The following is a 27,099-nucleotide window of genomic DNA, read 5'->3' as shown; positions in this document are numbered from 1 at the left end:
CTGAAGAAGGATCTAGACCCGAAACGTCAGCCTTCCTGCTCCTCTGATGCTGCTTGGCCTGCTGTGTTCATCCGGCTCTACACCTTGTTATCTCAGATTTTACAGCATCTGCAGTTCCTACTATCTCTGATACAAAATTGACCCTTTTGGTTATACCAACCGCTGCTGTTGCAACTTGACTCCTGGTACCTGTTCTTCTGCTTGTAATTTAAAGTGCCTCTTGAGATACTGTTATATAATTACAGCTATGTAAATGCAAATTTAACTTCTTACAATTTGTACAAACATTATCTGATGCACCGTGAATTATAATGCATATTTATTCCAGTTGTTTCTGAAGAGGTGATGAAGAGAGACATTGTGTTCCTTGTCGATGCGTCCGATGATGTCGGAAACACAGATTTTGCTGTTGTCCGTGATTTTCTCACAAGTATAATAGACAACCTCGATGTTGGATATGACAAAGTTCAAGTAGGCCTGATACTATACAGCACATATGCAGACACTGAGTTCTACTTGGACACCTATTTGTCAAAAGCTGATATTCTGACTCATGTGAGAAGACTGAGACTGAAAGGTGGGACCAGACGGAATACTGGTGCAGCCATGGAACATGCCTATAGATACCATTTCATCAACTCTGCTGGAAGTAGGAAAAAAAATGGCGTCGCTCAGTTTTTGGTGCTCATCACTGGTGGAGCATCTAGCGATGATGTCAGTCGAGCTGCTGCTGCGTTGAAGCGAGCTGCTATAATGAGTTTTGCAGTTGGAGTCAAGAATGCAGATTTAGCAGAGCTGAACGACATTGCCATTGATCCCAGCTTAGTCTTCAGAGAAAGTGAATCCCATTCTTTACCGAATATACAAGGAGAGGTGACCACACTATTATCAACTCTGCCAGCGCCGCGGGTAATACCTGAAGAACCAACTGTTGTCGTTGAACCAGGTAATTGATATTTTGTTCTGTTCAAGGCAAAGTGTATAGGATGTTACTTGCTGGTGAAAATACATTCAGCACTAGAAAATCATCCATGATGCTGGTCATGGTATTTCAGAAATTATAAACTTTCATGACATGAAACATGACAGTCAAACTTTGAAAAGGTGGTTATGTTTGGTGCAAAGTCTTGTTTCTTTTTGACACTAAGTGTGGCGTTTCTTCCAGCTGCGTGAGATACTTCCACTTGGGAGCAGACCAGCTTTTCTTATGCAGGTACTTTCTTCTCAGCACAGCTTACTGGATGTCCATGCATGGGTAAAACACAACAATTTATGGACAACAAGGCAGGAAAGTCTGCTCCCCACCCAGTGACAGAGACCAAGCCAAAACTAGAGCCACCGTTCAGCCATGCCTTCTTAAAAGGCGCTCCTGAAGGTTGTTCGGAAGAGAACGGAAGCACTCTTCCCTAGGGATGGCAATGGAAAGTCAACCTAACTGACAAAGGTAGCCTGGGCACTTTTTCTGATCTGTGGCTTAGTGCCCATTTGATTGTCTGTTGTGCACACTCTTCACTCTGTCATATAATGGGCAATTACATTTCCTGTGTTGAAACATGAGCTTTACAGTTGCTTTTCATGTACTGTCCAACCCCTTGTCACTTTTGTCACATGTGCGCCTTCCCCTCCCCTTGTTTACATAGTTTGTCTCTCATACCGTGCAGCCACCTCGTATGGAAATTTTCTTCCTCATTCTTTTTTACCTCCTACCTTCCAACCTTTCTACAAAATCGATCCTTTTGATCATGCCAACTGTCACTGTTGCAAATTTTTGACTCCTGGTACCTGTTCTTCTGCTCACGTGTAGACTTGAGCAAAAGGGTGGAGAGAGCTCTGTCTGATGACACAGCCCCAGTATATGGAGCACACAGTTGCCTCCTTGGGCTGGGTGGTAGTTGCTGTGAACAGCCAGGTTCAGCAGAACATGCAAACATATTAATTAAAGGCAGGAGTAGGCTGCTTCGCCTCTCGAGCGTTTCTTTTTAATTTCACTTGTGGGACACCGGTATCATTGGTGAAATAACTCCAAAGCCTCAATCAGGGAACTCATATTCTATGGGTCTACCTGGCTGACCACCTTATAATCACTATATTCCTCCCCCTCTGAGTCCGTGGACATAGATGGTCCTTTCTCTTTCTCTTGTAGCTCCTCCTCTGGTCTGGTTCCTCCGATTCAACCTTGTATACAAGCGGCATGTACTGGACAGTAACCTGCCCCTTGTGCCCAGAGCATCTTGCAAGAAATCCATCCTCTTCTTCAGGCGGTGAAGGCATCGAGGTTGTGACATCCGCCATTTCTGTCTCAGACTCCGAGGTTTCTTTGATGCTAGACAGAGGGGGAAGAACCCATGGGTTCTGATAGGCTTTCCTGCTATCCTGAGGGATTGTGTGTGTTTTGCTCCTGTCTCGTTTGCAAGGTTGCAGCTTTCATGTGGTCCACATGCTTGGTCAGAACTGCTTCTCTGACCTTAACTTTGTATGTCATGGGACCTGACCTCAAGTCAACCGTGCCCCTTACCCATGCAGGGTCATTTCCGTTTCGGCACAAAACTTTGTTCCCTGAAGTAAACTGTCTCGCTTAACGCCGTCATGTGTTTGGCATTGGCGTTCCTGATGTCTTTTCGCCACTCCCCCCCAACACCTCAGGTTTGGGAAGATCAGGTTTAACCTGGTGCGGAGTCTTCTTCCCATTAGCAACTCTGCCAGTTGCGTAAGGGATGGTCCTGTAATCAAATAGGAACCAGGAGAGTTTGGTATCGAGTGAAGCTGTAGGCTGTTTCTTTAGACTGCCTTCGAAGTTTGGACTGCTCTTTCTGCCAGACCGTTGGATGATAGAAGGTATGGAGCTGTCCTTGTATGCCAAATGCCATTCGACTTTAGGAAATACTCAAATTCCCTGCTGAGAATTGATGGCTCGTTGTCGTGACCAATGGGCCCGTGTATTGCAAAATATGTTTGCAGCTTTTCTATCATCATCCCCGTGTTTGACGATTGAGCTCGATGCACGTCCATTCACTGTGAGTGGGAGTTCACAATGATTTAAAACATTGAGCCATGAAAGGACCTGCATAGTCGACATGTAACTGAATCCAGAGTTTACTCAGCCATTCCCATAAATGTGGGGGACCAGCTGGCAGGAATTTTTGTCCTTGTTGGCACCATGGGCACTGCCCCACCAATGTGGCTATATCTGCATCCAATCCTGGCCACCAGACAAAATGTCTCAGCGCCATCTTCATTTTGGACACCCCCGAATGACTTCGCTAGAGTTCAGCCACTATTTGGCGGTGACCTTTGCTCAGAACAATCACTCTTGCTCCCCGTAATAAAATGTCATTCTCTGTAGTGATCAGGTCTTGCTGGGTCTATAAAGGTTTTAGTTCTGGTTTTGATGGCCCTTTAGTTTCTCCCATCACCACCAGTTGTTTTGGTTTTGCCAAGATCCGATCTTTTTGCATCCACATTCTGATATTGTCAGTGGTGATCGGAAAGGTGTCCAGAAAGATAAAAACTAGAACGGACTCTTCAAATGGCAGCATGACCAGTGGTGTATCCACCAGTCAGAAGTGGCCCAAAGATCTGCATTTACTACGTGGCCTGCTGGACGGTGTTCCAACTTGTAATTGTATGCATTTAGAAATGAGACCCCACCACTGAATTCAACCTGAAGCTATGGGTGGCTGTCTTCTTTAACTAGCTTTAGCAGGCATTTGTTTTGTGTTACTATTGCAAATTTACAACCATAAAGGTATTGATGGAACTTTCTCACACCAAAGATTACCGCTAAACCTTCCTTCTCCTGGGCATATTTGCACTGTACATCTGCCAAAGTCCAAGAAGCATATGCTATTGTGCGTTCCTCTCCATTGGTCCATCTGTGAGCCAACACTACCCCAATACTGTATGGGGAGGCATCGCATGTCAGCACCAAGTCTTGCTTGGGATCATAGTATGCCAACACCTTAGATGATGATAGCTACTTCTTCACTTCCCTAAAGGCTACATCTTGGTTAGGAGACCATTTCCAAGGCTGACCTTTTCTCAATAGCAGATGTAAGGGTGCCAGGATGGAGACCAGGTTACGTAGTAATATACCAATTCATGTAAAGACCTAAGCTCCGGTACATACATGGGAGCCGGGGCACCTTTGATCGCCCTCACTTTATCTTCTAATGGGTGGAACCTGGTCTTATCCACTCTGTAGCCCAAGTAGGTCACTTGGGTTGCCTGGAACACACATTTTTCCCTTCTAAGGCGTACGCCCACCCTGGAGAAATGTCGAAGGACTCTGTCCAAGTGGTCTTCCCTGTTATTAGCATGTCATCCAGATAAATTACAACCTGGGGTCAACATTGTAAAATGTTCTCCATCGTCTGCAGAAAAATGGCACAGGCTGATGATACCCCAAACGACAACCTCATATATTGGTACAAAACCTTATGCATATTAATTGTAGCATACATCTGGGAATTCTCTGCTAACTGCAATCGCAGGTCGCATAGCTCATGTCCAGCTTTGTGAAGGACAGCCCACCCTCCTGCCACCCCCCACCAGCTTTGCATATAAGTTGTCTATGTGAGGGATTGGATATGTATCCAGTTACAAGAAGTGGTTTGCTATTTGTTTAAAATTCCCATAAATGCAAACTGTAATTGGTATGATTGGTGCTGTCCATTCTGCAAACTGCACTGATTTGATGATTCCTTTGCTTTCCAGCCTTCTGATTTCTGCCTCTGCCTTTGCACATAAGACAATTGGCACCAGGTGGGCCTTGCAAAATTGCAGAACTGCTTCCTGGTCAACATGTAAGGTGGACTTGTCTCCTTTGACGGCCCCTAGACCTTTCTGAAAAATTTCCGGGTATTTGATTCGGACTTCACTCAGGCAGCCATTTTTCTAATCGCAAAATGTTGAGCCAATCCGGGTGGATCTTTCTCAACCAATTTCACCCCATCAGTCTTGGGCCTGAGTGTTTTTCTACAATCAGTGGTAACCAAACCAGCTGCTTCTCATGTGAGACATGAGCCAAAGTTCATAGATCATAGAATCCCTACAGTGTGGAAACAGGCCCTTTGGCCCAACAAGTTCACACCGATGCTCAGAGCATCCCACCCAGACCATCCTCCTAATTTACACAACCCTGAACACTACGGGCAATTTAGCATGGCCAATCCACCTAACCTGCACATCTTTGGACTGTGGGAGGAAACTGGAGCACCCAGAGGAAACCCATGCAGACACAGGGAGAATGTGCAAATTCCACACAGACGGTTGCCTGAGGGTGGAATTGAACCCAGGTCCCTGGTGCTATGAGGCAGCAGTGCTAACCACTGAGCCACCATGCCGCCCTTAAATTGTAGCCTTAATCTGTAATGATTCCCCGGTATAGGTTCTCAGTCTAGCTGAGATCTTATGTAAACTTAAGGATTGGAGTCCAAAGTGAATCTTGTTAAAGATTGATTCTGCAATCACTGATATATTCTCGCCGGTATCGACCTTCATTAGAGCTGGGCAACCAGTTAACCAGACATTTGTTTTGATTGGCTTTGACTTGGATGTTGCTAAGCAATTTAACTGTTCCAAGCCAGATGTAGGTGGGCTTTCCAGGGTGTCACTCTCCTGGATACCTGTCTATGAGCTCTCTTACTCAGTTCAGGCCCAGTGAGACTCTTGTGCTGTCTCAAGTCTACATACTGGCAACAACTACATTGGCTTGCCGGCCCAGATCCTGAAGAAAATATTAACTGTTTGGTCAAGGCTTAGCTTTGTTTTTGGCTTTTATTGTGGGCTGACGTAGAGTCCCTCTGTTCAGGCGATGTCCTGAGTAGGGCTATGCAATTGCCTTCACTCAAATGGTGTCCCCCAAGCTCGGTTAGTCTGGAGAGGGTGTCCACTTTCAACAGCATATCTTGTAACTCATCTGCTCCACTTGCCATATTTTCCAATGACAAAGCCAGTTTTGGTGCCTGTATGAATTCCAGTTGGGCTTCAGCTTGTAGGCGCTTTTGCATCATTACATCATTAATCCCACATACTAAAACGGTCTCTTTGCTACTCATTAAGGGTTAAACCAAAGTCACATGCATTTGCCAGTCATCTTAAACTGGCCAAAATCTCCCAACACAGATCCCCCGGTTCTCGAACTGCTGAGTAAAACTCATAATGTCTCAGAATTAGGGGAGGCTTGATGTCACAATATTCCTTAAGTAAATCCATCAACTCTTGAAGGGTTTTTGTATCTGGTGCCTCAGGGAACGCTAGGCTCCTAATAACCAAAAAAGGCTGCAGGCCCACAAGCTGTCAGGAAAATCACTCATTGCTTCTCATCTACCCCAATGTCTTTTGCCCGGAAAAAAGTAACGCATTCTTTCCTCATACTGGGCTCAGTCTCTGACAGCAAGATTGAATGAGTTAAGCTTCCCAAATAACAGCATGATGTCAGAAGTCCTTACTCCAACTGAAAGATGGCTGTTGCAAGCTTTTGAGCTTTTGCGAGCTTTCCTGCTCCTCTGATGCTGCCTGGCCTGTTGTGTTCCTCCAGCTCTATACTGTATTAGATCTGAGCACCACTTTTGTACAGTCCATGGCCCCTTGTACCTGAAGGAACACATCTATGGCTACACATCCAATGGCTTTGACACTTTGACTCTCTGGGTTCATGATGAACTCGACAAAGTGAATCCCTTTCCTGAAAAGGGAATCTGTGAACTCACAAACTCATTGAGTACATTTAAGACTGAGATAGATAGGTTGTTGATTATCAAGGGGATCAAGGGTTACCAGGAGAAAGCAGGAGAATGGGGTTGAGGAACTTATCAGCCATGATTGAATGGTGGAGCAGACTCAATGGGCCGAATGGCCTAATTTCTGCTCCTATTTCTTATGGTCTTATACGAATGTGGGAGGCCAATTGGGCAAAGTCCCACATATCCCCATTTGAGGTTAAAAAGTAGCAGTTGGCTTGGACTTTTAAGGCTGGAACTTCAGCGCCAAGTCCCAAGTCACATTGCTGCAGGACTGTTATTAGGAGATGGCAGATGGAAGTGATGTTATCTCTCGTCACACAGATATACCTCCAGCACTGCCTTTCATTCATCTGCAGGTACAACATTCCTTTATAAACTGTTGGATAGCACTGAAGACCCTGATTCTTCTCTTCACCTGCTGCTTGAGTGTCTGCAGCTTTAACCACTGAGCGTCATGCCACTGCCTTTACTCAGGTTGTTTGTCCCTTCTTCTCCTTCTTCTTTTGATCTTAGTAAAGATAATAGAGCTGCTGAGTTGAGTGGTCAAATGTCTGGCATGGGAGTACTGAGCTAAAATGTAAATTTTCCATGTGATCTTGACAGAGTCAATCTATCCTTTCAGCCCTTAGCAGACTGGTCATGTCTGGGTGACAACCTGCCCTACAGCCACCTCTACACAGCGAGGTAGAATCTTCATAACTCACAACTGCTTTACCCCTTCTCAATGTTGTCAAATGGAGGAAATTTGTAGCTTTGATCTTTACTTTGCTTCCTATGTATGTGGCAATTAGCTCAATCCAACTCCCCTAGCCTTCAATATCTCCGTGATGCAGTCGTACAACATATAACCTGCACAATGGTGTCATCCCCATGTCCTTAGCTTCCAATATGTACAGGCCTGTGAATTTTCCCTAATGGCTGAATAACTACCCCCAGCACCACCATCACTGCTAGTGCCATTCCTGTCAAGGGTTAATGAATGATGGAACATGGTTGGAATGCTGGAGTTTGGGGCTCTAAGAGTTTTATTTTTTTTTTATTTTGCAGTCAACATGTCCTGTCAGAGCAAAGTCCTTAACTGAGTGCTCGTGCAATAGTATTTTTATGTTTCTATTTCCATTCCCTCAGGTGGTTGAGCGGAAATACTTGCAAACAGATCTGGGGCCCCTTCCATTTGCACTGTACATTCTCGATGAAGCTTCCTTTTGTAAACCAATTTAGAGAAAAGATAGAGATTTGGAGAAAAGTTGTAAATTTCTCCCTTGTGTCATCCACTCTTTAGCCTCCCTCTCTCGAGTACAATTTACTCTCATAACTAGACAGCCTTTCCTCTGGCATCCCCCCTGCCTTTCAATCTCTCCCTGTGACTACTGGCTGTATCATTATCTCCCTTGACGTTCTTACTCTTCCACCGATTCCACTCCCATCTGGATCCCCTATGCTCAGCTTTACCCATACGCTGCCCCATATCCTATTCACCTGCTTGTTCTCCCGCCTCAGCCTCAATTAACTGCCCCATTGTGTTCTTCGGCTTTAACATGAATCTTCAACCCTTTCGGTCCTCCTGACATTATCCACTGTGATTTTGCCCTCTACATCTCAGTTTGCTTCCACCATTTGCCAGGATCCTTCTGGCACGCATGCCCGCCCACCCCCCCCCCCCACCCCCCCCCCCCCCCAACCGCCAAATGTACACACTTTAAGTTGAATTCCCTCCTTTGGTCTTCTACCCAGCCCACGTTCTGCAAACCTTTCTTTCTGTTGAACTCCTGTTTCATTTCAGACCATTTTTCAGTTAAGCTCTGCTTACCTGTCCCGGCTACTATCCAGCAGTGTAGCTGTCTCACTTGGCCAGACCCTGTCACCCTTCAGCTTTTACACTATTTGCATTTAAATACAAAAGGCAAGCCCACAGAGGACTGAGGCTTTTCAACTGCTGGTTGACAAAGCGCTGTTTCAAGCCTTACACTGTAGGCTTTTGCACCAAGCTTTAGCTTGGTTTGGAAGGAGACATCAGAGTATGGAGCTGGATAAACACAGCAGGCCAGGCAGCATCAGAGGAGCAGGAAAGTTGACATTTTGGGTCAGGACCCTTCTTCAGGATGTCAACTTTCCTGCTCCTCTGATGCTGCCTGGCCTGCTGTGTTCCTCCAGCTCCACATTGTGTTGTCTCTGACTCCAGCATCTGCAGTTCTTGCTATCTCTTGGTTCCGAAGGAGCCAAGTTAGTGGAGAAGTTTGTACTCAATGGAGCTTGGGGAAAGAAATCCACCTTATCACGTACACACCTCATGTAGAGACTCAGGTTTGTGAACGCATAGGTTTCCTGCTTTCAAGGTTTCACTTGTGTATGTAATTCCAGCAGGCTGCAGCATTAAAGAATATTCGTGGTATGCTAATAAACTCAAATATGGTTTCTGACCGTAGAGGTTGAGAAGACCAACCTGCCTGAAAAGTTGATTGCAACAAGTTTAAGCTGCTTTTGGGAAGCTGAGTTTTTGCCTCCTGTCCAATTTGATTGCCCACTTGCCTGTGTAAAAGGTCTGGGTTTCACATGAGAAAACATTACCAAGATTAAATGTGGTGGTTGCAGGAAGAATGTACACTGTTGTTGGAAAACTTTTAGTATGTTACTAGAACAAACCTTAACATTTTATGATTGATTCCTGGGTGTGTACCTTTGTAGCTGTAAACAAAAAAAAGACAGTCGATATTTTGATTTCAAATTTCAACTTAAAACTGCATTTACTCTTTCTGTCACTTTGACTCTTTTATCTCTGAGTAATTGACAGCTGTACGTGATTAATATGTTACCATTTTTGAACATCAATAAAATATCCATGATGATTAAAAGTTTCCATTTGATTAAAATTTGAAAGGGCCAATTTTGACTTTAGACAACGTTGTGAATTGTGTGACATTGGCTTGGTCACCCTTGCAACTTTCAAAGTAACAATTTCCTACAAATAATGTTGCAAAACAACTGAGCAGAAACTGTTGGAAACTTAAAAAAATCCAGAAAGTTGGCTTCAGTCACAGATAAATTATTTATGTTACATATGCATCCACAGCATTTCCTTTGGGATGTAAGAAAACGTGCAGGCCATTCAGACCCTCTGGTCTTTTCTGCTATTCAATTAAATCATGCCTTACTTCTGTCATAGCTCTATCTACACTTGTCTAACAAAATTTTGGTGATCACAGCGTTGAACTTTTCATTGACTGCCAAACTCCTCAGCGTCAGTCTCAGCAGGTTTTTTGTGTGGGTGAGTTCTTGACTTCCACTGCGCTCGTGTGAACACATTCTTTTCTGACATCACTTTGGATTGACCTAGTTGTAATGCCCCTTCGTTATGGACTCTCCTATCAATTCATTTCACTATTGTAACAATCCCAGTTAGATTTTCCCTTAATTTTCTATACAGAGAATTGCTGTAATGTATACAATTTTTCCTAATTTTGTACATTTTACAAGAAATTATGCTATTTCTTCCAGTTATACCAGATGGAGGAAGCAAGAGAGACATTATGTTCCTTGTCGATACATCAGACAATGTTGGAAGGGCAAATTTTCCTTCAGTCCGTGACTTTCTCTCAAGTATCATGGAAAACCTCGATATTGGAAGCGACAGGGTGAGGATTGGTCTGGTACAGTACAGTAATTATGCAGAAACGGAATTCTATCTGAACACGTATTCTTCTGAAGATGAAGTTCTAACGCATGTGAAAGGGCTAAAGCTAAGAGGTGGAAGGAACATTAATACTGGTGCAGCACTGGACTTTGTCCTCCGCTATCATTTTACTAGATTTGGAGGAAGTAGGAAAGATGAAGGTGTTCCTCAAGTATTGGTACTCATCACTAGTGGAAGCTCTGGAGATGATGTTAAAACACCAGCAGACAAAATGAAGCAAGATGCTATGATAATCTTTGCCATAGGAGCCAAGAATGCTAACCCAGCCCAGATAAAAGAAATTGCAAGTGACCCAGGTCTGGTCTTCAATGTACAGGAACTTCATTCCCTACCAAACATAAAGGAACAAGTGACATCCTCATTATTGACATTGGCTGCTCCACCAGTAACTCATTACAAGTCAAAAGTGATGGCTGAAAGAGTAACCCATACCATTCCAGAAGGTAAAAGAATTTTGTTCTCTACTTTGTTTCAATCTTAATCACAGAATATTCATTCTTAGCAAGGGAAGAACTAATATGTCTATCAGCAGAGTAGGTGAGAAATTCCAGATCATGCCCTGAATTAAAGCCCTTGCAATTTCCACCCATTTTCAGAACAATTCAAAGAAAATAAACCAATTCATGTCACGTCTTAAACCTGTCTACATGATCAGTTCAGAGGAAGAATCAAATAGATATCTTTGACTGGATTATGTTCTGTTTGTGTGGTAGATGAGATAGACAATGTCTTGGTTAACTCAATATAATATTTATTTACATGCCAGCTTAGTGATGCTCAACTACCACCCCCCCCAACCCCCACAGCTGACAGCTGTTTGCCAGATAGTATAATGTATAGCTACAGAACTGAGAAAGGCCATTCTGCCCATTAAGTCCACTTTAGGTGTCTGTAAGAGCAATTCTGCTAGTCTCATTTCCTATCCTTTTCACTGTAACTCCAAACTTTCCTTTTTAATCCTCCGGTACTTATCCAATTCGCTTTTGAAAGTTACAATTAAATATGCCTCTACAATAATCTCAGGCAGTGTGAACTCTAATCACTCATTGCATTAAACAACAACATTTTCTGATGTCACTTTTGGTGCTTTTGCCACTCACCTTCACCCATGTGCGCTGGTACTTGATCTTTTAGCTCCCATGAACATATTCTGTCTATCTCCTTTGTCCAGACTCCTCATGTTTCGGAATACTTCCATCAAATTTCATCTCTTTCCTTTTCTTTTCTAAGGAGAATGACAACAGTTTCACTTATCAATCCATGGAACTGAAGAGCTTTCAGCATGAAAGTGTCCATGTAAATATTTTCTGCACCTTTCTAAAGCCTGTACATTGCTTCCAAAAGCATAGTCTGAGAATTGGACACAATACTCCAGTTGACGTTGGAAAATTATTTCATAGAGACTTATCATGACTTCTTTACTTTTGTACTCAGTGTCTCTATAAACCCTATGATACCATGTACCTTTTTAACCAGTTTCTCAACTGTCACATCAGCTATAATGATCAGCGCACATTTATTTGTGAGTCTCTCTTCCTGCAGCCTCTTTAGAATTGTATCCATTCATTTATTTTTCCTACCAAAGTGTGCCACTTCATATTTCTCTGCATTAATGTGTATTTGTCATGTGTCTACCCATTCCACCAGCCTGTATATAATCTCTTGAATTCTACCACTAACCTTCTCGCAATTAACAAATTTTATAAATTCTCTGTCATCTGTAAAGTTTGAAATTGAACACAAAAATCATTTGCACTGACCTCTGGGTAATCTTCCTTCAGTATGAAAAGAAAACTATTCACGCCAATGTTCTGTTTTCTATGTCCATGCTGCCACTATCTCTTTTATTCCAACAAAAACAGAAGTTGCTGGAAAAGCTCAGCAGGTCTGGCAGCATTTGTGAACAGAAATCAGAGTCAACGTTTCGGGTCTGGTGACCCTTCCTCAGAACTGATGGTAGCTGGAAAAACATTGGTTTATATGCAGAGAAAAGGGAGGGCGATGGGGTAGGGAGTAATCGATAGGATAGAGCCCGAAGAGAGAGAAGTGCAGTTGGATAGACAAAGCAGTTGATAACGATCCGGCTGGGAGGGTGAATCGTTGTTAATGGGGATTGTTAGTGACTAAGAATAGTTAGTGTGTAATGGCAGGCTCTGTGATAACAAGGCCTGTTATGTGGGGTAGGGGGCTAGGACATGGAAGAGTTTAGGCCCGAAAATTATTGAACTCGACATTGAGTCTGGAGGGCTGTAGGGAAGAGGGTAGTGCATTAAAGTACACACGACCTATTGTTAGTCACTAACAGTCCCTATTAACAACGATTCACCCTCCCAGCCAGATCAACTTCTTCGTCTGTCCTTGTTCTTCTTTGTCTTTGGGCTCTAGCCTATTGTTTACTCCCTACCCCACCACCCCTCCCTATTTTCCACATATAAACCGACATTTTCCTGCTACCATCAGTTCTGAGGAAGGGTCACTGGACCTGAAACATTAACTCTGATTTTTTTCTTCACAGATGCTGCCAGACCTGCTGAGCTTTTCCAGCAACTTCTGTTTTTGTTTCTGATTTACAGCATCCACAGTTCTTTCGGTTGACATCCCTTTTATTCCAGTGGCTTCAACTTTGCTGACAAGTCTATTACGTACTATCAAAAGTCTTTTAGAAGTTAATATGTAACACATAAATCGCATTACCCTCATCAATCATGTTAATTTCTCAAAAATTCAATGAAGTTAGTTAAACGTGTTGTTTCGATTGAGCTAAGTGAATCTCATTATAACTGTTGGACTGTACAAATAGAGCAACTTGTGACTTGTCATTCTAAATGCTTTGCTTGACAGCCTATCGAGGAGGTCATGAAACAACTACTTGAAAGAAACAATCATTCCCTTTTATATCGTATGTACATGGTATTGTTCTACCTCAGGGTTACTCTATAATTGATGTTGGTAAATGTGGCACGTGCTTAAATTAAGGAGCAGTATTTTCCAAGGATTGGTAATCACATGCCGATTGCCACCCCTCTCCTTGTATTTTTTATCCGTACTGAAAGAACTCTGTATTTCTGACAGGAGTTTCCAATCATACTCATAGGTTCAGAGAAATATACAGCACAGAAAAAGGTCCTTTGGCCCAACCTGTCCATGTCTGTCAAAAACAAACACCTAACTATTCCAATCTCATTTTCCAACACTTGGCACATAGCCTTGCATGCCTTAGCATTCAGTGCACATCTAAATACCTGTAAAATGTCAGGAGAGTTTTTGCCTCTTCCACCCTAATAGGCAGTGAGTTCCATGTTCCCTTATCCTGCATGAAAAAAAAGAAGTTTCCTCTCATCCCCTCTAAACCATCTGCCCTTATCTTAAATGCATGCCTCCTGGTCATTGAATCCCACCATCAAGGGAAAAGTTTCTTCCGGTCTACCTAATCTATCTATATATTTCACTCTGTCCTCTCTCAATCTCCTCTGCTCTAAGGAAAACAACCCCAGACTGTCCAATCTCTCTTCATAACTGAAACTCTCCAGCCCAGGCAACATCCTGGTAAATCTCTTGTTCTGAATGATCACTGGATTTGAAGCATTCACTTTTCTTTCTCTCCACAGAGGCGGCCAGACCTGCTGAATTTCTCCAGGAATTTCTGTTTTCATTTGAGATTTCCAGCATCCATAGTTCTTTATTTTATTTTTTGATTAAGGTAGCAACGAGCATAAATGTAAATGACAGAACTCCTGTCAATGGGAAAGTAGATTGTCCTGTGAAAATAGCATTTGAAAGGACAGAATACTTCATTAGTTAAATCTTAAGCAAGGTAGAGGCTCCTATTCCTCACAACCTGCACATAGATTATCTGAAGTAAAACTTTGGCCACAACCTTTGTTTCTGAAGACTCATGCAAAAATAAATTGAATTTATCAATAATTTTAGTTTCTTTTGCAATTGTAATAACAGAATTCAAACATTGGTTTTGATCTATTTTGCTAATGTATTTCAATCCTTTTCTCTCTCTCTCACTTGTTCTCTCTAAATATTAATTGTAGAGACATACAACTGGAATCTTGCATTTAAATCCATTTTACCATTGCCTGACTTTTGATTCTGTTGACTGTTGTCTTGTACTTTCCCCCCGACGGCAAAAGCCTTGAAACCAGTACAATAATCCTCTACTTTATTCCATATCTCTGTCCAGATCTAATTCTGATAATTTTCCTTGGTTTGTATTTTTTCTAGTTACATCTGAAGCTGAAATCAAGAGAGATATTGTGTTTCTGATTGATGAATCAGATAATATCGGGAATTCAAACGCACCACATGTGCGTGATTTTATCACAAGAATAATTGAGAACCTGGACATTGGAAGTGACAGAGTGCGTGTTGGGTTGGTACTGTACAGTGACGCTCCTGAAACTAAGTTTTATCTTAACACCTACTCAAGAAAGGATGAACTTCTGTCTCTCCTGAGACCACTCAGATTTAAAGGTGGCGTGACAGCCAATACTGGCAAAGCACTGGACTTTGTCTTCAAACACCACTTTACCAAGTCTTTAGGCAGCAGGAAAGATGAAGGTGTTCCTCAGTTTTTAGTGTTGATCACTGGTGGGAGGTCTGGAGATGATATCAAAGCGTCTGCAGATGCATTGAAACGAGCCGCTATCATGACCTTTGCCATTGGAGCCAGAAATACTGACACAGCGCAACTAAAAGAAATAGCATTTGAACCCAATTTGGTCTACAATTTGAGGGATTTCTATTCACTATCAGACATACAAGAAAAGGTATTGCCCCAAATACAAAGACTGCGTGTTCCAGAAATAATTATCGATGAGCCAAAATTAGACAACAGAGAACCTACTGTTGCACCTACAGAAGGTACCTGAACTAAAATTTTATTTTGTTAGGTACTTGTTATATTACTTTTAAGATTGATATGTTCATAGACTTACATCAGAAGTCTTTAATATCACCGATGCATCCCTATAGGTCTGAATGCAATGTTTATATTTCTCAGCCTGGTCCAAAAACAGGGATTGAATAAGGCAACCTTTGAGATGGGAGTGGAAGGCTGAGCATATTGTGGGAAATAAAAGCTGAGGAAATATCAACAGATGTTATGAAAATTAATACATATATCTCTTCCGTGTTATATGTCTGTTAGTACAGAGCTTGTGGAAATTGGAGCAGGAAAATTGTCACCATTTCTGAAATTCTGGAAATATTTTTCTCCAACTAATCAGAAACCTTAGACATGAGACCAGTCACAAAGTTTAAACATTACCCTCTGCACAGGTACTCTCTGGAAATACAAAGGGTGCTCTTACTCTTCAGAAGAAAGTCTCCCATAGGTCTGCTATGTGAATTAAGGATGAGACTTGGCATAATTTTGTAGATGGTAGGAAACTGGAGTCAGAGGGGGATAAGGGGTAAGTTTCAGGTAAGATTCAGTCCCATCCAGACAGAGGAATCTGGTGAACAAGAAAAATGAATTACTAAGACTATTAAAGGGAAAGACGTAAGTTCCTACTGATACTCCCCTCAATCTGTTTCTTATTGGACATGAGTGAATCGTATAAAACTGCTTTCAGTGAAGTACTGGTTCAAAATGCACATAATGGTCATAAAGTCAGGGGTGGCGATTGGGACCTGTTGCCCACACAATATTCTTCCATATCATAGAATCCCCAGAGTGTGGAAAGAAGCCATTCAGCCGATCAATTCTGCACCAATCTTCCAAAGAGCATCCTACCCAGACACAGCCCCCCACCCCACTCCACCCTATCCCTGTAACTGTGCCTTAACCATGGCTAATCCACCTAACCTGAACATCCCTGGACACTACAGGGAAATTGTATCATGGCCAATTCACCTAACCTGCACATCTTTGAGAGAAAGCCAGAGCACCCTGTAGAAACCCATTCAAACATGAAGAGAACATTTAAACTCCACACAAACAATCACTGGAATTGAACCCAGGTCCCTAGTGTCATGAGGTGGCAGTGATAACCATTGAGACACCATGCTGCCTGCAAATCAAATCACATAAGAAAGTCCATTTAAATTGCACCTTGATACGCAGTCCGGGAATCGATGTAAATCTGCATAGTATTGCTTGCGGTGGTGCTATATGAAGAATTAGATATATATATATATATTATTCCCATTTCTTAGCACTTCTTTTTCCCCTCCCCATTCTGTGGCTGTTTCTTGCTGATTGTAGCTAATATTTTGTTAAATTTTGCAGTTAGATCACAAATCGATTAAGGCAAGTTGAGTGATTCAATATTTAATTTTACTCAGGTATCTGCAGATATTCCATGATGGTGATTTGATTGGATGCAGGCTAAGCATCAGGCTCTTGTTACTGTAACACAGCTAACATTGGGATTAAGCAGTCAGATAAAGTGTAATAGAATCAAAGGTTTTGGCACTCTATGAATGTATGTGGAGATTTCTAATATCTAGTTTGAATTCTCATCCACTTACAAGGTTATACTGTGAGGGCTTGGTGAAAACGTAGGTGTCTCTTGATTTTCCAGTTCCACCATTTTCTTCCTATTTATTGGATTGCTAAAGCATCATTGACTGTCTGTCATTTCCCCTGATATTGCCTTTTAAGAGGCCACTGATCAAGGATGCTAAAAGGCAAATCTATTCTTGCCCTATTTTGACTAATAACAAAATTTTAACCATTGTTGGCATGATTGTCTATTGCAAGTAAATTTCTGCTTGCCGTCTTCCTTCAATTCAGCAATTTCTGTTTTTTTTAAAATTTGCTAAAAGTTTTAAAAAATTTCTACCATACCATCTTAATTTCAGCGATAATGATTTTGATCAAAAACAGTGTTCGAAATGACACTTCGTCTAGAGAAATGCTATACACTTCTGGTGTAATTATTCAAGTGAGCTGAAACTTTAAAAAGAAATTCAAATCTAATGTGGCAAAAGTAGGGAAGAATTTCATTTCCCATGGTCTTAATCTTGCATCTTAATGAACAAAAATTTAACAGGAAAAGACAAAACAAATTCTACCATTTCAAATAATATCCTTAAGATGTGTTGATCCAATTTTGTTGGACTCAAATGGGGTAGTTCTGGACAGGAAATGTTAATGCTTCTTTAATGACAGAACAAAAGCATAACCAAAATTGGACCACAGTGACAATAGCAAACTGAAATTTGAAATCTTCCCTTCAGATTATCATAATGATCCTAATTATATTCCCCAAATCAGAAATTTATTTTCCATGAATTATTTTAATATGTTGATGTTGTATATTAATGTTCAGTTCCTGCAGTCAGAAAGAGAGATATCGTCTTCCTAATTGCTGGCTCTTCTGAGATGGGAAGATCATTTCTTCAAGTCCGAGATTTTCTGAAGAAAATAATCCAGGAACTCGATATTGGACCCGACAGAGATCAAGTTGCTGTGGTACAGTACAGTTCTGACCCAAAACTTGAATTTGGCCTCAACACTCATTTAACTAGAGATGCAGTTTCAGATGCAATTAAAAAGCTGAGATTGAAACCAGGGAGACCCCTCAACACTGGTGTTGCACTGGACTATGTCACAAGGAATGTCTTCAGTCCATCCGCAGGGAGCAGAGGAGATGCTGGAGCTTCACAAATCCTGGTGCTCATCACTGCTGGGAAATCCAGAGACGATGTTGGACAGGCAGCAGATACAATTAAACAGGCTGGTATCGTGCCCATTGTTATTGGAGCCAAGAATGCAGATGCAACGGAACTACAACAGATAGTGTCTAATTCCGACTCTGTTTTGAAACTGGGAGACTTCCATGAATTGACAACTATTCAACAAGAGTTATTGTCTAAAGTTAGAGCAGTGTCTGTGATTGAGGAACCAACAGTTCCCGCTGAAGGTAAACTGCTTAGTGACTTAATGTATGTTAAAAAACACAAACTGAATGGGATTGATTAATTTGAAAGAGGTAAGCAAGATTGCAGATTTAAAATTTGCAAGGATGTTCTACACAACAAATTCCTTAAGTAAATTATTTGCAAAGAATTTTAATGCAGGGGCATATGATCCAAATTAGTAGTTCTTACTCATACCACTAACAAATCAGAGGCCTTGAAACTATGTCCCTTGAGTATTGGTGATGATGCACTCATCAGGACAGATGCAAGAATGAGTAAAATTTCAATAGAAGTAACAATTGATACTGCACACAGAAAATACTGCTGATTTGTTTGCAAGCCGACTATGATTGGCTAAGTGTTGCTGTGGAGAATTCATCAAAGAAATATTGCCCTGATACTTTTGCTAATTCAAAAAGATGCTTAGTCATCTTTCTTTGTCCTGCAAGGGACAGGTCCCTGACTATCGATACATCTAGCTTTTAACAAATGTTAAGTAAGCCACATTGCAAGTCTGACTGATAATTTTAAATATATTATTCGTGTAATCCTTGGTGTACCTAGGATTTCTCAGCAAGTGTTGCCTAATCAAATTTAACATTAAAACCTATGTCAAACGTTCATTGGTGCTCGGTAATGCCTTGACCAATCATTGTCTATTTACCAACTAATGAACACGTTTTCTGTGTTTCCCATACAACATAAATAGTTGTTTCTTTTAAACATTTGCCTTCTCATGTCAGCCCATATGAGTGCAGAATGAACAACATCAACAGCTTTGGCAATACTCAAGTTCTGTATACTAAATAACTCTTTCACGTGTGTTGGTGACACATTAGCATCCTCAGTAAGTGTAGATTTAGATGGAATAATGTGAACATGTGAAAAATAGAACGGATCTTGTAGTTTTTTTTTTCCAGCCCAACATATGTTTCAACACCCAGACTGATAATTTTTAAAATCTTCTTGCTACCATTGCCAGCCCGTGACTTATTATTTTCTTTGAGAAAGAGTGCATACTGCAGTAGATGCTAGCAAGTAGTGTGGGAGCTTTATCACAAGATTCTGGAATAAGGCAACAGATCAATGAGTTTTTTCTGTCAATTTTAAAACAGCTTTAGGAAAAGGAGGCAGATTAGCTCAAGGTGGTTACAAGTCAAATTCTGAACAGAAAAGCATATCTGAAGATAACATACAATGAATTGCTAATACATAAACAATTCTTTTACATTTAATGCCAGGAACTCAAAGATTAGAGTCCTACATCTGCATTTTAACAGTCTTCATCAATCAAACTGTTTGCAAAGAGTACCACAATGAGGTTTAATGCACTGTTGTCCCTGTCCAAGGAAACCTCAGATAGTACTGCTATGAGCTCTTGCATGTAGGGGTTTGATTAGTAACTTGACTAAATTGATGTGGTTAGATGATGAAGGGTGGAAGAAGGCTTGTGTGGAGTGATCCCTGTCTATTGGGCTGAATGATCTGTTTCTGGGTTGTAAATACATTGTAAAACTTTCTAAATCATATATGTGGTCTATCTCCTGATACTCTAATTAATATATTTCCTCACCAAATCCTTTACAATCTCTTTTGTGTTTGCCAGCACTTTCATATTTTGTATTGTTACAAGTCTCTATAATGTACTTTCAAAGACCAAGTCCAAATCGTCCAGACAACAAAAGTTAACCTCACACTGATGCCTGACTTATTTAACACAAATCTCAGCAACAACCAGCAAATATAATCTTTTACTTCTTGTCCATCAACAAATACTGTCTTATGTTGCCCCTCATTTTTTGTTCAACTTATTGCACCATTTCTATTGCTTTATCATTATAACTAGCCCTGCATCACATTCGTAATATAGAATTAGAGTTAGGTTTATTGTCACAAGTACTCACGAGTGCAGTGAAAAGTTTACAAAGTCGCCACTTACAGTGCTATCTTGGGTACAGAGATACCTAGGTACAGGATCTTAGGAATAAGTTAGAAAAATAAAGAAATAATAAGTTCAGCATTACAGTCCTTTGCACCATCTTAGATAGAAGGTACCGAGGTACAAAATCTTAGAAACAAATTAGGAAAAAATATTTAATATGTTCAGCATTATAATCTTCAAACAGACCGTATGATCACTGTGCGTGATTAAACACATATGATGAAATATTCACAAAGATTGTGTTTAATTAGATATTCTAAAATGTTCTCTTACCCAACATTTAATTAAAACTAACCACATTGTTGTCACAATCTCTCCATTGTTCTTCTGTATTCACAGAGTTCATTTCCCAGAATTAAACAAAAATTGTTTCTTTACTTGCTCAATTTTTTTTAAAAAAATGACCTGGGAGGCAGTTTTAGATTCATATAAAAAATTCCTCAATTTTAAACATATTCCAGTTGCTGTCATAAAATGTCCCACAGTGCTTCGCAGAATAAGTACCAAACAAAGTTTGATGCCAAGTCATGTAAGGAAATATTAGCACAAATATTAAAAAAAGCTTTTCGATCAAGGAGGTAGGATTTCAGTAGTATTTTGAAGGGCGAGAAAGAGTGTGCAAGAGTCAAATATGTTTATGGAACTAATTATAGACCTTAGGTCCTAGACAGCTGAAGACAGCCAATAATACTGAGACAAGGAAACTAGGTATGAGTGAAAAAAAAATCCTCCTCATCTCAATACTGAAAGGCTGCTGTTGTATTCTGTGATACACCCACTGATTTTCCACTCCTTAGCCAGGGAAAATATCCTTCCTGCATCACACCCTGTTTGGCCCTGTCAGAAGGAACACAGCAGGCTAGGAACCACCAGAGGAGCAGGAAAGTCAAAGTTTTGGGTTTACACCCTTCATCTAGTCATGATGAAGGGTGTAAACCCAAAATGTTGATGTTCCTGCTCACCTGATGCTGCCTGACCTGCTGTGTTCCTCCAGCTCCTCACTGTATTGACTCTAACTCTAGCATCTTCAGTTCTTGCCTTCTCCCAGCCCTGTAAGAAGTTTTATGTTTCAATGAGATCCCTCTCATTCTTCTAAACTATTGATAATATTTTTAAAAAAAAAGCTTTTTAACCACTGTTGATTGTTGTAACAACCCATCTGGTTCACTATATCCTTTAGGGAAGGAAATTTGCCATCCTTACCAGGGCTGGCCCACATGTGACTCCAGATCTACAGCAATGTGTTGACTCTTAATTGCCCTCCAGGCAATTAGGGATGGCCAATGAATGCTGGCCTAGCTGGTGGCACTTACATCCCATGAATGAATAGTAGAAAAACTCACTTATAGGACAATCCTTCTATCTCAGAAATCAATCTGGTGAACCTTTATTGCATACCCTCAAAGGGAAAGAAATACTAAAACTGTACAAAATATTCCACTTGTGGTTACACCAAGGCTTTACACAATTGTATTAAGACATCTTTATTCCTGTAGTCAGCTCCTCTTGCAATATTAGCCAACATACTATTTGCATTCCTAATTTCTTGCCGCATCAACATGTTGGCTTTCGCTGACTTATGAACAAGGGTATCCAGGTCTCTTCAGACATTAACACTTCCCAAACTCTCACCATTTAATAAATACTCTGCATTTCTGTTTTTCTACTAAAAAAGGATAACTTCACATTTTTCCACATTATCCTATATCTACCTTGTTCATTCCCATTTACATAGTCTGGCTTAACCTGCCTGAAGCCTCTACTTTCTCCACACAACTCATTTTCCTACCCAGTGTTGTGTCATCAGAAAACTTGGAAATATTAAATTTTATCCGACATGCAAAACATTGATGCAGATTGTGAATAGCTGGGGGCTGAAATACTGCTCTGCTCCTATTATCTATGTTTTGATGTCTACTGATCCACTGGTCATAGCCTATCAGCCTGAGAATGGCGCATTTATTCCTACACTCTGTTTTCTGGCTATAAATCCATGCGGTATACTACCCCCAATCCCCTGTCTTCTAATTCTGGTTGATAACTTGCTCTGTAAAACTCTTTAAGCACCTTCTGAAAATCCAAATACACTGCATCTACTGGTTACCCCCTTTTCTGTTCTGCCCGTTACTCCTTCAAAATCTCTAACAGGTTTGTCAAACCTGTTATTTCTGTTTTATAAACCCATTTTGATTTTTTTCAATCCTACCATTATCTTCTAAGTGACTAGCTATCACATCCTTTATAACAAATTCTAACATTGTCTCCACTACTAGTGTCAGGTTTACAAGTCTGACCTTCCCTTTTTTTCTCCCTCCCTCTCTTCTGAAGTAGTGGGGTTATATTTGCTCCCTTCCAGTCTGTAAGAACTACTCCAGAATCTATAGAATTGTGGGAGATAACAGTTGCTCATTTTCAATTGTTCCTTGGTTTCCTCGTAATCCTGGAGGACTTCAGCATTTTCCAACATAAAGGCAAACAGAAAGCATTTGTATTGTTCATCTGCCATTTCCTTACTCCCCACTACTGATTCTTCTGCATCTGCCTGTAGAGGATCCACATTTATCCTTGCTCATATTTTTCTTTTTATACATCTGCAAAAACTTTCACAGTCCAATTTACAATTCCTTGTTACTTTACTTCTTTATTTTTTTCTCTTATTAAATTATTAGTCCTCCTTTGCTGAATTCTAAACGTTCCCATCCTCAAACTGACTACTTAGTTTGGAAATTTGATAAGCTTTCCATTAATATGATACAATCATTAACTTATTCTGTTAGCTATGCTTGCATCAGCTTTACTGCTAGATTTCTGTGCCTCAAAAGAATATTTTTAAGCTTTTATTTACTCTTTAAATGCAAACCATTACCTGTCTGTTATCATACCTTTTGATGTAATTTCCTAATCCATCAAAGATTATTCATCTCACACCTTCAAAGTTTCCTTTGTTTTGATTGGAAACTCTATTTTCAGATTAATCTACATCCTTTTCAAAAATACTACCAATTTCTATCCTATTATGATCACTCTTTCTTATAGGCTATTTTATAATTAGATTATTAACTATCCCCTTCTCAGTTAGTAATGCTAGATATTTAATAGTTGTTTCCTCAACACATTGTTCCAGAAAACCATCTCATATACATTCTAGCAGCTTGTCCTCCATGGCATTATTGCGAATTAGGTTTACCCAGTCACATTGAAGATCTCCATGATTGCTGCATTAATCTTATTGTACGGACCTCTAATTTCCTGATTTGTACTGTGCCTTATATTATCATGGCTGTTTAATGGCACAAACAACGCCTACCAATTATTGTTGTCCCATGCTGTTTCTTACCTGCACTCAAATTGAATCTACACCTTGATCTTCCTATTTAGGATGTTGTCCCACTGATGTAGTGATCACATCTATTGTTAACAGCTCAACCACACCTTCTTTCACTTTTTCCATTCAGTTCCTAATTTTGGTCATCGCACATCTGTGTCTTTTCACTGACAGTTTATCCACTCTATTGCAAACATCATCTAAATTCAAATAAAGGGCCATTAATTCTTCCTTTACATTATTTCCACCACTCCTAGCCTTATTGTCTGGTGCTCTGGAGTTTGAATGCTTTTTCCCTTCCTGCCCAGACTGTCAGTTCCCAATTGCTAACTTGCTCTCTTGCATTCTCTTTCTTTAACTTAATCACATCTACTCTCACTTTCTACCTCATCCCCACTGCATAGTTTAAAGCTCTCCCCACTGTCCTCATTTTACACATATGTGTCCCAGCATGGTTCAGGTGAAGACCCTCCAAAATGCACAGCTCCCACTTTTCCAGTGCTGGAAACAGTGCACTATGAATTGAAACCCAATTCTCACGCAATAATCTTTGAATCAAATTGTTAACTCATTAATTTCATTCACTCCAATGCAATTTGCTTTTGGCTCGTGTAATAATCCAGAGATTATTCCCTTTGAGGTTCCACTGAGGCAACCTTTCATTAATTATTGTTGATTGAAAAATATATCTGGGCAGTGTAGGCCACCCTTGAGTCTTGAAAAGCACAAACAAAGCAAAAATGGTTAAAATCTCCAATAGAATTTAGAACATTTTCTAGGAACTTGTTGCATGACAGTCTTGCAGCTACAACAAATTTTTCAGAGATTTTGTCTGACCTGGTATCTATTTTTTTCCAGTTGTACGAAGGGAAATGAGTGAGAGAGACATTATCTTCCTTATTGATGGATCAGACAATGTTGGAAACACCAATTTACCTTTTGTCAAGGACTTCATCACAAGAATAGTTCGGAACTTGGCCGTTGGAAGTGACCAGGTGCGAGTAGGTCTGGCACAGTACAGCGATGATACTGAAGCTGAATTCTATCTAAACACTTACTCTTCAGAAGCTGAACTTCTGTCTCATATCAGGACCCTCAGATTGCGAGGTGGGACAACTGCCAACACTGGTTCAGCATTGGATTTTGCCAGTAAATACTTTTTTACTAGCTCAGCAGGAAGTCGAATAAAAGAAAACATTCCTCAGTTTTTGGTGCTTGTTACTAGTGGAAGGTCCGATGATGATGTGGAAGCACCATCAGATGCATTGAAGCGAGCTGCAGTAATGACCTTCGCTGTTGGAGTCAAGCACACAGACCGAGCCCAGCTAGAAGAGATGGCAATTGATCCAAGTTTGATCTTCAGTGTCAATGATTTCCAGTCTCTGCCAGATTTACTGGATCAGATGATAATACCACTGACCACACTGGCAGTACCTACTGTTATTGAAGAACCAATAAGTATTGAAGAACAAGTGATTACAACAGAAGGTACACAAATCAAGTTTTATCTTTTTTTTTGCAGATATGATTGCATTACCACTAGAGTTACCAATAGTGAGAAAGATTGGAAAATTTCCAAAAAATGACATAAGGATCGCGACACGTAATGAATCTATGGAATGTTCTTTGTCATGCAGATGGGCTTTACGCTGCCTCTAAATTTAAATAAGATGAGTGTGTAGACCTGTGCTAAGCACGTTGCTCTGCAGGGTCTCTTGTTCATGTGAGATTAACACCGTGCATAGCTAGCATGTCCGACATAAAGCCGGCTTGTACCATTAAAGGGAAGCATAAATAGAAAATGTTGAAATAACCATTCCAGCAGCATCTGAAGAAGGAGACATGTTCAACCCAAAATGTTAACTCTGTTTCCCTTCTCACAGATTCTACCTGACCTGCTTTACTTTCTCCAGTGTTTCTGCTTTTCATTATTTTAGATTTCTGCCATCCACAGTATTTTGCTTTCTTCTTAAAGATGAAGCGCATCCTGGCTGCAACAGATGCTGGAAGTGACTGAGGAAGACTGTCTAACCTGCAGGGGAAGTGAAAACGCAGGACAGAGAGAGTGAGGATATGAAGCTTTGGCACAGGAGATGGGCAGGAAGAGAGACAAATCCTTTATCTGTACCTTGACCTCCAGCTAAGTCATAACAAATGCACCGGGAGGAGACAGCCACAACTGCCAATTCAAACAATGCACCTATATGCAATGTTTGAAGAAATTTAACGACCCCACGGATGTGGTCATGATCAATGAATGTCTCTTTAAATATATATCCTTACAAATAAACTATCCTTCTTTCGCACACTGCTTAATTCACCACTTCACCTTGACTTAACTAAAAATATTCTCTATGAACCACAGTTCATACACATTATTCATAGTCCCACCTTTTTTAATTCATTTACAGAATGCAGGCCTTGCTGGCTAGGCCAGAATTTGTTGACCATTTGTTGACTAATTGTCTTCGAGGAGTTGGTGGTAAGCTTCGAGGTGCAGGTATACCCCAGTGTTATTAAAGAGGGAGATCCAGATTTTTGACAAAGTGGCAATGAAGGACCGGTGATACATTTCCAAGTCGGGACGGTATTTGGCTTGGAGGGGACCTTCCAGGTGGGGATGTCCCCATACATCTGCTGCTTTTGTCACTCTAGATGATAGAAGTTGCAGATTTAGAAAATGCTGTTTGCTATCTCTGGTAGAAAGGATGCCCTTTTAGCATGACCCATAACACACGGTAGACCACAGTAATTTTTGACACATGCTTAGAGGACTGCAAAGCTGTTCCACAACTCTGTAGCCAGTAGAAATATTACTTGAGAATTCCGAAGGTCCGTTCAATGATATTTCATGCGGGAGCTTGACTCTCATTACGTACATGCTGGCCATATACTCATTAGGATGTACATCATTGTCATTGGCCAGGTAGCCAGCAGATAGCCCTTGTCACCCACAACCACAATCTGACTTGACCTGGTGTCTCCAATATGAAGGCGACAGAAAGTAGAGTAACAACATTGTGACTGCTGCCAGGACATTGGCCACTACCTGCATGGTGTGCTCAGCGCCAATTGCACACTCTGGGAGTGGAACCCTTTATGGTTATGATACATCTCTTCAGTTAGATGTGACATAAAGTAGTCAGGCATGTGTAGTTTAATGGAACCCTGGTCCATGCAGGAGCTGACTATTCTGCCAAAGCCACATGTACTCAGCCTATTCAGAGAGAACAACAATGTGCTCCACTCTCCTGGTGTAATACAAACAAACAATGTAAGGGAGATATGCGTGGAAAGTTCTTAATGCAGAGGGTGGTGGGTGCCTGCAATGCGTTGCCAGCGGAGGTGGTAGAGACGGGCACGATAGTGTCATTTAAGATGTATCTAGACAGATACATGAATGGGCAGGGGGCAGAGGGATACAGATCCTTGGAAAATAGGCGCCAGGTTTAGATAGAGGATCTGGATTGGTGCAGGCTTGGAGGGCCAAAGGGCCCGTTCCTGTGCTGTAATTTTCTTT

General features: G+C 40.9%; 2 protein-coding genes across 2 annotated transcripts in view; both read left to right on the top strand.

The window, feature by feature from the left end:
• The window catches only part of LOC109937504 (collagen alpha-3(VI) chain-like), a 747,545-nt gene that overhangs the window by 471,694 nt on the left and 248,752 nt on the right, over positions 1 to 27,099 (top strand). The gene's annotated exons all lie outside the window — the stretch shown is intronic.
• LOC125483512 (collagen alpha-3(VI) chain-like) overlaps positions 334 to 27,099 on the top strand; it is a 53,696-nt gene continuing 26,930 nt past the window's right edge. Inside the window, exons 1-5 of the mRNA XM_048599147.1 lie at positions 334 to 946; positions 10,239 to 10,877; positions 14,668 to 15,306; positions 17,721 to 18,314; positions 24,438 to 25,067. Coding sequence (XP_048455104.1) covers positions 346 to 946; positions 10,239 to 10,877; positions 14,668 to 15,306; positions 17,721 to 18,314; positions 24,438 to 25,067 — 3,103 coding nt within the window. The 5' untranslated portion in view covers positions 334 to 345. The remainder of the gene's footprint in view (positions 947 to 10,238; positions 10,878 to 14,667; positions 15,307 to 17,720; positions 18,315 to 24,437; positions 25,068 to 27,099) is intronic.

The sequence above is a fragment of the Rhincodon typus genome, chromosome 7 (assembly GCF_021869965.1).
Source record: "Rhincodon typus isolate 14 chromosome 7, sRhiTyp1.1, whole genome shotgun sequence".
Classification (NCBI taxonomy): domain Eukaryota; kingdom Metazoa; phylum Chordata; class Chondrichthyes; order Orectolobiformes; family Rhincodontidae; genus Rhincodon; species Rhincodon typus.
The sequence above is the reverse complement of the archived record's forward strand: the minus strand, read 5'-3'. Positions and strand labels throughout refer to the sequence as shown.